Genomic DNA, 13,643 nt, shown 5'->3' with positions numbered 1-13,643 from the left:
GATCACATTCAAGACCCTCTGCCCCACCCACAAATGCACAAAAGGAAACGCTCCACAATACCTACTCGAGAAAATAAAACACTATACAACCAATCGCAGCTTTCGATCATCTAACCAAAACATCCTCCTCATTCCTAAATCCCGTTACAAATCAAAGGGAGAATGGAGATTCGCAGTCCAAGGACCAGGACTATGGAACGATTTACCGACTTACATCCGCATGGAAGAAAACCATTAGGCCTTCAGGAAAAAACTCAAGACCTACCTCTTCTAGAAGCTTGACAACACAGGTCGAATCCAGCGCCTTGAGGCGATTCAGTTTGCATTTGTAGCGCTATACAAATTATTCATTCATTCATATCTTTTATAAGTGATTAAAATTACTGTGATATTTGTAGGTCACAAAAGAGATATTATAATTTCTGTATCTAATGATCTAAAGAACTTTGTTATAATCACACTTCATATATATTTTCTTTATAAGTAGAAGTGTTTTTAGCAACAAATTAGTATTATGAAAAACATATATTCGTGATTATAACTGTATGAGAATTTAACCTATATTTAGATAAACAAATATTGATTGGATACCTGAATTATACATGTATCCATATAATCATTTTATGTGATATTGATTGATATATACTGTATAACCTATATATAACCGGTGTCGTTTCTAAATAGAATATATGTATATCAATGTATAAAACCATTTTATATAATAATTATGTTAAGCATATTTTCTATTATGTAGGTTACTAACATCCCTGAATACTGGATCTCTCTAAGCCCTTGTACACACGGTCAGAGAATCCGTCGGAATGTGTCCTATCGGACCGTGTTGTCGAATAATCCGACTGTGTGCGGTCGTCGGACCCAATTTTCCAACTTGTTGGAAATATTTTCCGACCAACTGGTTCGATCGGACATACTCCGATCATGTGTAGAGAATTTTGATCGGACCAAGTGCCACGCATGCTCAGATCAAATTCCTACATCAAAGCTATTGGCTACTAGCCTGAACATAGTCCCATCGTAACGAAATTACGTCATCACGTTCTGAATGATTGGATTTTTTGACAACTTAGTCCGACCGTGAGTATGCAACAGTTTCGGACAAGATCGACGGACAAAATCCGACGGACAAAATCCGACGGACAAAAACCGACGGATTTGGTTGTCGAAATCTCCGACCGTGTGTACAGGGGCTATCTCTATCTCTATCTCTATCGATTTTTTATTTTCAAGATACAAATAATACACATTATAAATATAAAATACATTAACTTAAAGAGATAAACATCAAGCACGTGTGAGACCCCTGGTGGTTGAAGGTGCTATAACTAGGCTCCTGGGAAAGGTTAATTATTAAGTTTTGCCTGCTAACGAGGAGGGAACACATACCTTTTGGGCAGAACTAATTTTATGATCTTATTGTTTAAGAGGATATTTAAGAAACAAGAAAGATGCCATGAGAGAAGGAAGCTCAGGGACCCACCCTGAGAAGGGACACTGGGAGATACACAGACTCCCAGACAGACTGACACTCATGCACCATGCATGAATACATATTTTAACATTCATGAGCAGCCATCTTAAATCCTGGTAACCAGCAAGATAGACTAATAGCCATTTTGGAATGGGTAAATATGCCATGTTGAGTATATCGTGCATGTTTTCTAAAATATTGATATATTGAATATTCTACTATCGATAATCGTTCGCCCAAATCAATAAATGCTTATTCAATTTTTTTCTCTAAAATCAATATTTCATTGTATATTTCTTTTTGCATAGATGCCACTTTTATTGACAAACGTCTAATTTATTTCACATTGTTAACCACTTACTTACCTGCAGTATAGCAACGGTTGGATGTGTGAAATACAGACGTTCTGTTCTACTGTCAAATATCAAATTTATTATCGTTGATTGATTATTATTATTGATTGATTATTTATTGATTCTACCGAGAAGTTATCATGGTGATATTACGTCCAAGGTATTACACTTCCATTTTATGTGTGTTTCCATTAATTGTCAAAGATGTTCATGTAATGCAATCTGTATTTTAATTTTAGGTAAATACTTGTTTTGTCAACCAATAAATGTAACTATTTTGTATGATCACTTGCCTCCATGAATAAGTTTCACATGTATAGACTGTGTCATATAGATTGATTTTGTATCTTAAAAATATCTTTGTTAAAAATGACTTATAATGAATACTGTGCGGGAAACTGTCCTTAAAAAGCACAACAGTTACTTACATGTTTCATTACCTTCAATAAAAATGTCCAAAATAAAAAAATTGCATGATGTGGATTTTAGTTTTTTTGCAGTGTCTTGATTGCGGGTCCCTGTGCGCATGCGCATGTGCAAGCGCATGTGCAAGCGCGCTCGTGTGCACGCGTGCATGGGAGTGCACGCACACGATCCCTGGTGCCAGGCAAGCTATTTAAACTCAGCTGTTACAATGATTCTCTGCTGTCTGATCTACAGTGTTCCCTGTGAGTTATCTGCCTATCTGATCTGTTCCTGTGATTATTTGGCTTGCCTTGTGAGTAACTCTACTATCCTCCTGCATCTGACCCCGACATAGGAAAAAGGGAAAATGGCACAATTACCAACCTAACATTGAGAGCAACAATTAACACAATAAATGCATATCAAAGTGATATAGATTATATATATTATATATATATATATATATATATATATATATATATATATATATATATATATATACATATACATACATATACACATACACACATATATACATATACACATACACACACACACACACACATCCATACATACATACATACACACACACACAGAACCCTGATGTATATTGGTAGTGTATGGAAAAACATACACATTAATACAAAAAACGTCCCAGTAATAATTGATGAGAATGAAAAAAAGGGATGATGATAAGCACCAGCGGCAGCTCCCTTGGGAGTAGAAGCAATTACTCTGGAAGACAATAGTAAAGGAGACAAGGTGCAACAATCTAAGTGAAGTATCAAATACAACTTTAATAAAAATATGTAAAGGTAGCCAAATTGCTGCTCACAATTACTCAATAAGAGTTAAGCATGTAACTGTGCAAAGCTGCGGATTTCCTATTGACAGACCACATGCTTAAAAGGGATTGTAAAGTATTTTTTTATTTTTTTTTAATAACAAACATGTTATACTTACCTCCACTGTGCAGCTCGTTTTGCACAGAGTGGCCCCGAACCTGTTCTTCTGGGGTCCCTTGGCGGCTGTCTCTGCTTCCTCCCGCAGGTACTTCTCACGTTCATGCGAGCTCCCTCGCATGGTGAGAAGCACCTGCGGGTGCGCTCCTATGATATAGCCGCTCGCTGTATCACACGGCCCTGCCCCTCGGCACGCCACATCATTGGATGTGATTGACAGCAGCGTGAGCCAATGGCTGTGCTGCTTTTAATCCATCCACTCCAGCCAATCAGTGGCCAGGCTGAGCGGCGAAGAGGACATCGGGGGCGAGCGCGGGACTTTCGAGGGGTCAGGTACGTAAAACGGGGGGGGGGGGGGCTGGGGGCGCTGGCACTGTGAGATGTTTTTTCACCTTAATGCATAGAATGCATTAAGGTGAACAAACATTTACCTTTACAACCCCTTTAACTCTTATTGAGTAATTGTGAGTAGCCATTTGGCCACCTTTACATATTTTTATTAAAGTTGTATTTGATACTGCACTTACATTGGCGCACCTTGTCTCCTTTTCTATCTGACCCCGACATGTCCACGATCCTGCACTTGCCTTATCCTCTGGTCCATCAGTTCCTGCCTGTTACCGACCCGGCTTGTCTTGTGACTGTCCTCCTGTCTCCTGCATCTGTTCCAGTACTGCTTGTCTGTGTATGACTCGGTGTGCCTAACCTCCCTGTGTTCAAATCCCTGGAACCTCCTCTCTGTATCCTGTGAGTGCCTTCCTGATACAAGCCCGTTCCAGTGTCCAGTCTGCTGTATCCAGCCTGCTAACCCCAGTCTGCTGACCTCCAGCTTCAGCATTATCCGGAACTCCAGACCGACCAGCTGTTGATCCTGCCAGGCACTCATGCTACCTTGTTCTCCCATGCTTCCTGTTCACTCTACCAGGGGCCATGAGCCAGGGATCTAAGAGAGGCCTCCTTCTGCATATCGGGCTCATCAGCTAGGTACGTGACACTTACCTTAGGTTCCAGAGCTACACTGATGTGATTCCAGTGTGATTTTATCCCCACAGAATGTGCAGACCTTATCCAAGTAATGCCCAAGTAGCTCTACATAATGGCACTGAAAGTCAGATCAAAATCAGATCACAGCAGTGTGCACCTAACCTTATGCCATGTACACATGGAATTCTTGTCGGAAAAAGCTATGATGGTTTTTTAGACAGAATTCCACTCAAACTTGGCTTGCATACACACGGTCACACAAAAATTCACTGAATTTTCGACCGTCAAGAACGCAGTGACGTACAACACTACGACGAGCCAAGAAAATAAAGTGCAATGCTTCTGAGCATACATCGAATTGTTCCTGAGCATGTGTAGGAAATTTGAGCATCTGAATTGCTACAGGCGATCAGGATTTCCAATCAAAACTTTTCAAACTTTCCAATATTTTGCTAACGGAAATTCAGCCAGAAAAATTCTGATGGAACATACACACAGTCACAATTTTCAAATGAAAAGCTCTCATCGGTCTTTTGCTGGCCGAATTTCCGATCGTGTGTATGTGGCATTAAAGTAGAACTACAGGCAGTTTTTTTTTTCCCAATTTGGATAGAGTAAGGGAGGGTTATTTTTTTCCCCATCTGTGTCCCATTGCAGACATTTCTCTTCACTTCCTGTCCCATAGCCAAACAGGAAGTGAGAGGAAATCCCTGCAAATCAAGGGAATTCCTTAGTGCCCCCAGGTCACCAGGACTAGTATTCCCATTAGAAGATTTTCCCTCTATTACTTTTCTGGGCACAACCCAAAATTTGGGATTTTCTTTACCATTATCATTGAAAGTGAAAGTAAAACAGGAAAAATAGAGTGGGTTGATCTCCTTAGGGGGGATACAGACACCCTGTCAGATATTATTATTTGGTTTAACTGCCACGGACTGCATGCAGGCCTGCCTCTTCTTCTCCTCCTCCTACTCCATCCTCCTCCCTCTCCTCCTAGGCTGACTCCTCCTTTTCGGCTGCTAGCGTCTCTTCCCTTGCGCTGCCCAAGATCCCCAGAACCTATTCGACATGCCAGGTGAGACGTTGCCATGCTGTGCTGCGTCTGTTGTGCCTGGAAGCCAAGAGCCACGCTGGCCCTGCACTCCTTTCAGCTTTGCGTTCACAGGCAGATCAGTGGCTAACACCACTCAATTTGACAATTGGTAAAGTGGTGTGTGACAACGGTGCCAATCTGCTTAGCGCATTGAAACAGGGCAAAATTACACAGTGCCATGCATGGCACACATCTTAAACTTGGTTGTGCAGTGATTCATTGTCCAATACCCTGGGGTCCAGGACATCTTGCAGCAGGCAAGGAAAATCTTGGCCCATTTCAGAAGATCTTACACGACCATGGCTCACCTTGCTGACATTTAGCGGCGACACAATCTGCCAGTCAGACGCCTTATTTGCGATTGCCCGACACGATGGAACTCAACCTTCTATATGCTTGATAGGCTGCTCCAGCAGAAATGTGCAGTTAATGACTACCTGCACGAACTCTGCGACAGAACAGGTTCTGGGGAGCTTGGTTTTTTTCACCGTGCCAGTGGCTGCTCATACATGACGCATGCAGACTTCTGTGGCCATTTGATGAGATCACCAAACTGGTCAGTCGCAGCCATGGTGCCATCAGTGACATCGTACTTTATGCCTTCTTTATGGAGCGTGCATTGCGTCGTGTCATTGATCAAGCCGTGGAGGAGCAGGAAGATGAGGAAGTCGCAATGCTGGATGATTTCGCGGGGGGCTACTCTATCTGAGACATGTCAACAACAGGAGTCTGAAGAGGAGTCAGAGGAGGATGGCACCGGAACGGATGAGGAGGAGCAAGAAGAGCATGCTTTAAACCTTTCTGGGATCCCTGTTGTTGTGCGTGGATGGGGAGAGGAGAACGAGGAGGACGACATTATCCTGGATTATGAGCAGGAGCCAGACCACCACAACGCTTCCAGTTTAGTGCAAATGGAGACCTTCATGCTCCAGTGTTTTAACAGGGACCCCTGTATAAAAAGCATAAGGGTCAAGGACCAGTACTGGGTGGCAACGTACTTAGACCCCCGGTAAACACCCAAACACAAAATGGCAGAAATGTTACCACCGTCACATAGGGCTGTCAGAATGGAGCACTTCCAGTCCTTGCTTCGAGAAATGCTGCATTCTGCTTTTGCGTGCACTGGCAGAGGAGAAATTCCCACTCCCAGAGAAAGAGTTGCGGGTACCAATCCAACAGCGCCTACAAGAAGAGGGCAGTTTGAAGATGTGTTGGTGACTTCTGATATGAGGTCATTCTTTCAGCCGACCCATTGACAGGTCTCATCCGGATCCAGCATCAGGGAATGCCTATGCCGACAGTTGTCCGACTACATCGGGTTAACAGCCGATGTGGAAGCTCTGAGGAGTGATGAACCCCTGGACTATTAGGTGGGCAGGCTTGACCTCTGGCCAGAGCTTGCCCAATTTGCAATGGAACTGTTGGCTTGCCCCTCGTCCAGTGTCCTGTCCAAAAGGACGTTCAGCGCAGCGGGGGGGGGGGGGGGGGTCGTGCACTCGCCTAGCTCACGACAGTGTTGACTACCTCACATTTATAAAAATGAATGAGGCATGGATCTCAGAGGAATTCAACACATGTGACCAGTAGACCATGTATATGCATAACTCTATAAACAATTTATTTATTTGAGCACGCAGACCCTTTTTTCTACCTTTGGCTCACTTCCTTGTACAAAAAAAAAGCACACCATACTATATGCCCATACCCTCCTGTTTGAAGAGGTTGAGCGGTGTCATATTTTTGGGTCCCGCAGCGAGTTGCTGGTGTCAGTGCTCTCTCTCTATCATGGTTCTGGTGTGGTGTCAGTGCTCTCTATCATGGTGCTGGGGTGGTGTCAGTGCTCTCTCTCTCTCTCGGTGCTGGTGTCAGTGCTCTCTCTCTATCTCGGTGCTGGTGTCAGTGCTCTCTATCTCGGTGCTGGTGTCAGTGCTCTCTATCACAGTGCTGGTGTGGTGTCAGTGCTCTCTATCACAGTGCTGGTGTGGTGTCACTGCTCTCTATCACAGTGCTGGTGTGGTGTCACTGCTCTTTATCTCGGTGCTGGTGCTGGTGTCAGTGCTCTCTATCACGGTGCTGGAGTCAGTGCTCTCTATCACGGTGCTGGAGTCAGTGCTCTCTATCACGGTGCTGGAGTCAGTGCTCTCTATCACGGTGCTGGAGTCAGTGCTCAGTCTCTATCACGGTGCTTGAGTCAGTGCTCAGTCTCTATCGCGGTGCTGGTTTCAGACAGTGAAGGAGATAGCAGCAGAGAAGCCAATCAGCAGGCAGTGCCAGCACCATGGCTGAGGATCAGCACTGGACTGGCACCTCCGGACCACCGCAGTGGAGCCCTGCATAGGTGGGGGTAAGGGCCGGGCAGAGGGAGGGGCTCAAACACAGGTTGGCACACTGGGACACTGGCACAGGACTGCACTGCCCTGACTGTGGCACTGATCATCTCCTGCACCCCCTTCATAGCCTGCCCTGACCTTGCCTCTCCATGGCCTTCATGCGCTCCTCAATTGTCAAAATTTCACAGATAAAAAAAATGCTTGTCGTTGTCGATCCCAGATTCACTTAATACTTGTTTTATGTCAGTGTCCATGTGGTGGGACTATGTGTGCACAGCTAGTAAATATTTTGTGGCTGAAAATATGACCTGGAGGTTTTTAAGGTTCACCTGCCATTAAAGTCAATGGGGTCCGCCGCAAACTTTGCGGTTCGCAAACTTTTGTCCGCGTTCACGAAAACCTCCCGTCGGAAGTTCGTCCACCACTACTTATAATCTCGTGCAGGTGTGCATGGTAGCCAATCAGCTTCTAACATCAGCTTATTCAATTAAGCTTTGACAACAAATCCTGGCAGATGATTGGTTTCTATGTATAGCTGCAACAGATTTTGCATGCCCTAGTTTTAGTAAATCCCCCCCCATTGTGTCTTTAAAAAAGATGAATACTTATAAAGCTAAGGTAAAATGATACCAAAGGGACAGTTTCAATAACAACAAACTGTCAGTCTTTTGGACCTTAGTTCATTAGTTGTAAAGGTAGCTAGGTAGTATTAGTTGCATGATTGTATAGTTAGGTTGAAAAAAAATATGTCTATTTAATTCAAATAGTTAGCACTATCTTTGCCCTGGAGTTGCTTGTCTGCACACCTGCTATAGTCATCATAAGGGGTTACCACTCTACCCATTGGATCATACCTTTTTACATATTCTATAATATAAAATATATAAGGAACAATCACAATCGCCAGGTAAAAAGAAACTAATGGAGATTAATTGGAGAGCTCCCTCTTGGGAGGGTACATGACATACAAGAATCCGAAAGCTGACTTAACCTACCATGTTCAGCCTATATTTAAAATAAACATTTGGCAGGCTAACCGTTTAAATGATTGACAGGAAGATGTAATCAACCTAAATAGTGTAGTTCCTTACTGGGAAAAAAAGATCCACTATAATCAGCCATGAAAAAAATTAACTACACGTTAATTAATTTAAAGTTTATTAATTTTCTTGAAATTTGAAAATGAAAGTTATTAAAGTTTTTAGAAACATATTTCAAATTAAATACCTTTAAATGGATAATGTGGAGCCATATTTACCAAATGCATGTACTTATGGAGAAGAATTAAAATCACATACCTCTAAACTGACATAGAATAATAGACTGCATTCCTAAGTTCCGTAACAAATATATTTCATATGTAGCGGTACCCCCGTTAGGGACTGCTAAGTGATGTGGCGCACCTGTCACCCTGCCCAGCCCGGCATTCACTTCTTAGTCACTCTCAGGCAGAAAAAAGCCCATGTGCTTGTTTTTGTTATTTTTATTAGGGAAAATAACTTGGCTGGGGAAGGAGAATTATGAGATGCCCAGCAAATTATATATCAGTCAATTGGTAGATTGTACAGCAGTTGGGAAAACTATGTACACAACACTTCTCCAATCTCCTTCTGCAAAACTCTTGCTTGCAGACTATTGCGCACTCTCTCTCTCTCTCTCTCTCTCTCTTCCTCTAGCACAAGTCTTGCTTCTCAGGGACAGCTAGCACATGGTTAGGCCCGACAATGACTCAGCCAGCCCCATGAAACTTGCCCTTTGCAGACAGGGACTGCAGGCCCCTATGGTGTAGCAGAAAATAAGTATTTTTGTGCTAGCTGTCCTATAGGTGGACTACTGCTCCCAGTCAGCCCTCTTCAGGCCCTGCCAGGCCTGGTTGCAGAGGCTCGACTCCACTGCCCATAACATTGCAGTCCTCACTACTGGCTCTGCACCCATCTCTGACTGCAATCTCCCAGTCCTCTCAGGAGTGCCTCCCCACTCCTCCTGACTTCCCATGTTACTCACCAGCCCTCCTGGCTGCAACCAATGGTTCCCTCCTGAAGACTTGCCTGGCAGTACTAGCTCCTGCTGTCCTCTCTTGCTCCTCCTGTGCATCCTATTCAGAGCCTCCATGATTTCCTGGAGGGCTCTGTCCTGCACCCGAGCCCAGGCCCAAGGTCACCCCCCCAGACTGGGGAGCTCCCTCAAAGGCCTAGTACTCCATCCTCAGTTCTTCCACCTCACAATTCTCCCCCAGCTCAGCTGACTGTGGGTATTTAAGGAGGCCTGCCCCTGCCAAGCTAGGTTGGGGATTGGTGAGGGCTCCTTAGAACACCCCAGGCAGTTCCACCTCTCCTCTCCTCTCCTACTCTCCTTCTAGAATCCTCTAGAAGGAAGAAGAAGGTCTCAGTGACACTACCTGTGAGTCACCAGCTGCTAACACTCCCAGCCCACGCAAACCAAAACAAACTTCCAGCTGGGCCTGCCTAAATTTGCCTTCAATCACAAAAAAACGAATCTAGCACCTTCCTATGTAGGAGAGTGCTACACATATGTATAGATGTGAGAGCATTTATATACCGCACATTTAAGAAGATTTTTCACATCTAACTCATAAGCTTTAAGCTTTATTCAAAGTCCTTATATTTGTGCATTTTCTTTTAAGCTTTATACAACAATGCTCTATGTTGGCTTTAGTAATTTATTCACAGTCTCAGCAGTCTGTGTACACCACTCCACCAGACTGTCAAGCTGCCATGCCATGTCCCTATAAAATCTATAACATACAATATAGTAACATATTTGGTATAACCTACCAGCGATACACAGCAAGAGGACGCAGGAGAGCAAAAACCAAGCGCACGCCATCCTGTCATCTGATAGTCTAAATGCTGTGTAATTCTCGGTGCTCTTAACTAGGTAATTGTTTGTTCTAGTTATCTATCATCTGTGTGGCAGAAAGCTACGTTGGCTATACTTATTTTCTGATTATGGTGTGTACTGCTATTCATATAGTGGTGAAATTATTAACTAAAAAAAAAAAAAAAAAAAAAAGTAAAGTTGAATAAAGACACCAGTCCATCCAGTTCAACTTGAGTGAGTGTCTATAATTGTCCCTAATTCATATACTAGGGCCAATTTTGGACAGAAGCCAATTAACCTACCAGCATGTCTTTGGAGTGTGGGAGGAAACCAGAGTACCTGGAGGAAACCCATGCAGGCACAGGGAAAACATGCAAACTCCAGGCAGGTAGTGTTGTGGTTGGGATTCGAACCAGCGACCTTTTACTGCTAGGCAAGAGTGCCGTCCACTGCATCACTGTGCCACCCAAAGCAGTCAATTCCTCTTTTAAAGTAAACCTGTACTGAGAAAAATATGTAGCCTGCCATTGGTGACCACCGTTAACCACTTGCCTACTGGGTACTTACAACCCCTTTCTGCCCAAGCCATTTTTCAGCTTTAAGCGCTGTTGCACTTTGAATGACAATTGCGCGGTCGTGCTACACTGTACCCAAACAAATTTTTTTATCATTTTCTTCACACAAATAAAGCTTTCTTTTTATCACATTTAATCACTGCTCGTTTTTTTTTTTTTTTTTACAAAAAAAGCCCAAATATTTCTAACTTTTTTCTGTCAGTAAATTTTGTAACTAAGTAATTTTTCGCCTTCACTGATGTGCACTGATGAGGCATCACTGATGGGCACCGATAGGCTAAACTGGTGGGCATTAATGGGCACTGATAAGGAGGCACTAATGCCAAACTTATGGGCACTGATAGGTGGCACTGATGCGTACTGTTAGGAGGCACTGATGGGCACTAATTGGTGGCACTGGTGGGCACTAATAGGTGGCATGGGTGGGCACTGATAGGCGGCATGGATAGGCAGTACTGATGGGCACTAATGGACATTAATGGGAGGCACTGATGAGCGATACTGATGGGCATTACTGATGGGCATTGATTGACAACAGTGATGGGCAGCACTGAGAGGTGGCACTGATTGCCAGCACTGACTGCCATTGCAAATGGGCACTGATTGGTGGTATTCGTGGGCAGTGGTGGGCACTAATAGCTGTAAATGGTGGGCACTGATTTGTGACACTATTTTGCAATATTGTAATTAGGGCCCTGATTACATTCCTAGATATCCACCTGCATGGAGATGCTGCTGATCGACTCTCCTCGCCACGCACTCTCTCAATGTGAGGAGAAGAGCGGCAATTACTGGAACTTCCTTGTTTACATGTGATCAGCTGTGATTAGACACAGCCGATCGCATGGTTAAAGAGCTGTGGACATGGCTCTTTTCAGAGATTTGGGTCACGCTGTGTCCTAGCAACATGGCGCTGCTAGGCTGCACGCCCCTGTGGGCACACGAGAGCAGCCAATGACTGCATCCCAGAACAAGAGCTGCATCGTCCCGCCGTCATTTGACGGTGGGCGGGTGGCAAGCAGTTAAAAATGTTAGTGGTTTGGCTGTGTGGATGACAATGGGCCATACGTACTGGAGAGGAGTAAAAGGAATATGACAGGGTACAGTATGTCCAGGAGAGTAGTTTGAAGGGTATATATTTAATACATTTAATATCCATTTTCTCCAAACAGCTTCATCAGTTTATTGCCGAACTACCGCGATGATACAGTATATCTTGGATTATTACATTGGACCAGGCTGGATCAGTTTATGTATGCATATGTGATACTGACTAAGTTATGAATCACTGTACAGTAGTAGACTGAGCCAATACATTGATGGCCATGATCTTCCAGGTGAATGCCATGCAGTTGCTCTTCTAGATAGTAACCACAGAAGGTTGTTTGCTCAGCACTGTCCTTATTCCTTCAAACGCCTTCTTTTTTTCTCAATGAATGCAAAGCATTCTCTGATTGGAAGAGGTGGAGATTATTATGCAACCACCCCTGCTCTATACATCATCCAATCAGATAATGCTTTGGATTCTGTGAGAAAAATGCAAGGCATTCGCAGAGTCCGATCAGCTATTATATATGCGTAATTAAAAAAATATTATTGCGATAACTTAAAAAAAAAAGTGATACAGTTTACAGTGGAGCAAGGGTTTAATGCCCTTTAGAATGACCTGAGTGGAAGTATTCCCCGAGACTCTACTGAGGCCAAGAAGAGACCCCCATTCTACAAATTGCCTTCAGACTCTTTGATCTACCAGGCACTTTGGTTTATACAATTGTCAATATAATTTACATACTTTATGTTATATTATTTTTTCTCCTCTTTTTTGGAAATCTTTTTTTTTAAAACATTATCACACCGAGTGCACATTGTGGCACGTTGGGACACAATCCTGGCTTTGTTTGGGTCTGCGGTCGGCGGGTGGATTTGCCAGCTGGTCGCTTGGGTCTCCTGGTGGGATGGGAGAGCCCAGGCGAAGCCGCAGTAGGCAGCGAGAGGGAACCACGTGCCCTCCCACTGCTTGTGATAACAGCCGCATTGGTTGTTATTACAAGAAAGCCGACCGGCAGCTCCAAAAACGGCAGCTGCAGGCATCACCTCGGTACAACCCCTTAAAGCTGAAGGCCGCATATTTGCGTTATGTCGGCGTGAAGGGGTTGTCAAAAAAGGGGACTCATGAAATGTCCTTCGCCTCCCAGCCATATATAAATCTAAAACAACTCTAAAAAGCCACATGTATGATGGATGGAGTCATGGCCATAGAAACATTTGTAAAGGGGAGGAGTTGGTAAGACGACCACCCCCATGTGGGGGCACCAGAAATATTTCTGCACCCAGGCCTTTTTGACCCTAGGATCGGCCCTGGGTGGGAGATTGTTAAACCTTGTGCTTTATAAGTGTTAAATGTGACAAAAATTTTAAACTATCCAAATCATTTTGACAGCTGCTCCTGTGTGAATGAAGGCTCTTATTTGTTTCCATTTGCATGTAACTTCTGTTTTTATCTATTTTTTGTCTAGGAAGCATTGCATTGCACATTATAGAAATGTTTAGTAAAAATTTTAATAATCTTTGTTTAATTCCAGTAACATAATAATTATAGTACATTATAAAA

The 13,643-nt window shown here is 43.6% G+C and overlaps 1 protein-coding gene across 3 annotated transcripts in view; it reads right to left on the bottom strand.

Annotated features, from left to right (window-relative positions):
- The window catches only part of LOC143934023 (cell adhesion molecule CEACAM1-like), a 122,749-nt gene extending 112,252 nt beyond the window's left edge, over positions 1–10,497 (bottom strand). For 2 of the 3 annotated variants that reach the window (XM_077457261.1, XM_077457262.1), the window contains exon 1: positions 10,412–10,496. In XM_077457261.1, the coding sequence (XP_077313387.1) occupies positions 10,412–10,463 (52 nt within the window). In that variant the 5' untranslated portion in view covers positions 10,464–10,496. Of the gene's footprint in view, positions 1–10,411 lie in introns of all 3 variants that reach the window. The other variant, XM_077457263.1, reaches the window with a different exon arrangement.
- Between the last annotated feature and the right edge of the window lie 3,146 nt (positions 10,498–13,643).

The sequence above is a fragment of the Lithobates pipiens genome, unplaced genomic scaffold (assembly GCF_037356315.1).
Source record: "Lithobates pipiens isolate NorthernLeopardFrog02 unplaced genomic scaffold, aLitPip1_a1.2 Scaffold_27, whole genome shotgun sequence".
NCBI classification, from domain to species: Eukaryota; Metazoa; Chordata; class Amphibia; order Anura; family Ranidae; genus Lithobates; species Lithobates pipiens.
Note: the sequence above shows the minus strand (reverse complement) of the source record. Positions and strands in the feature narration are given on the sequence as shown.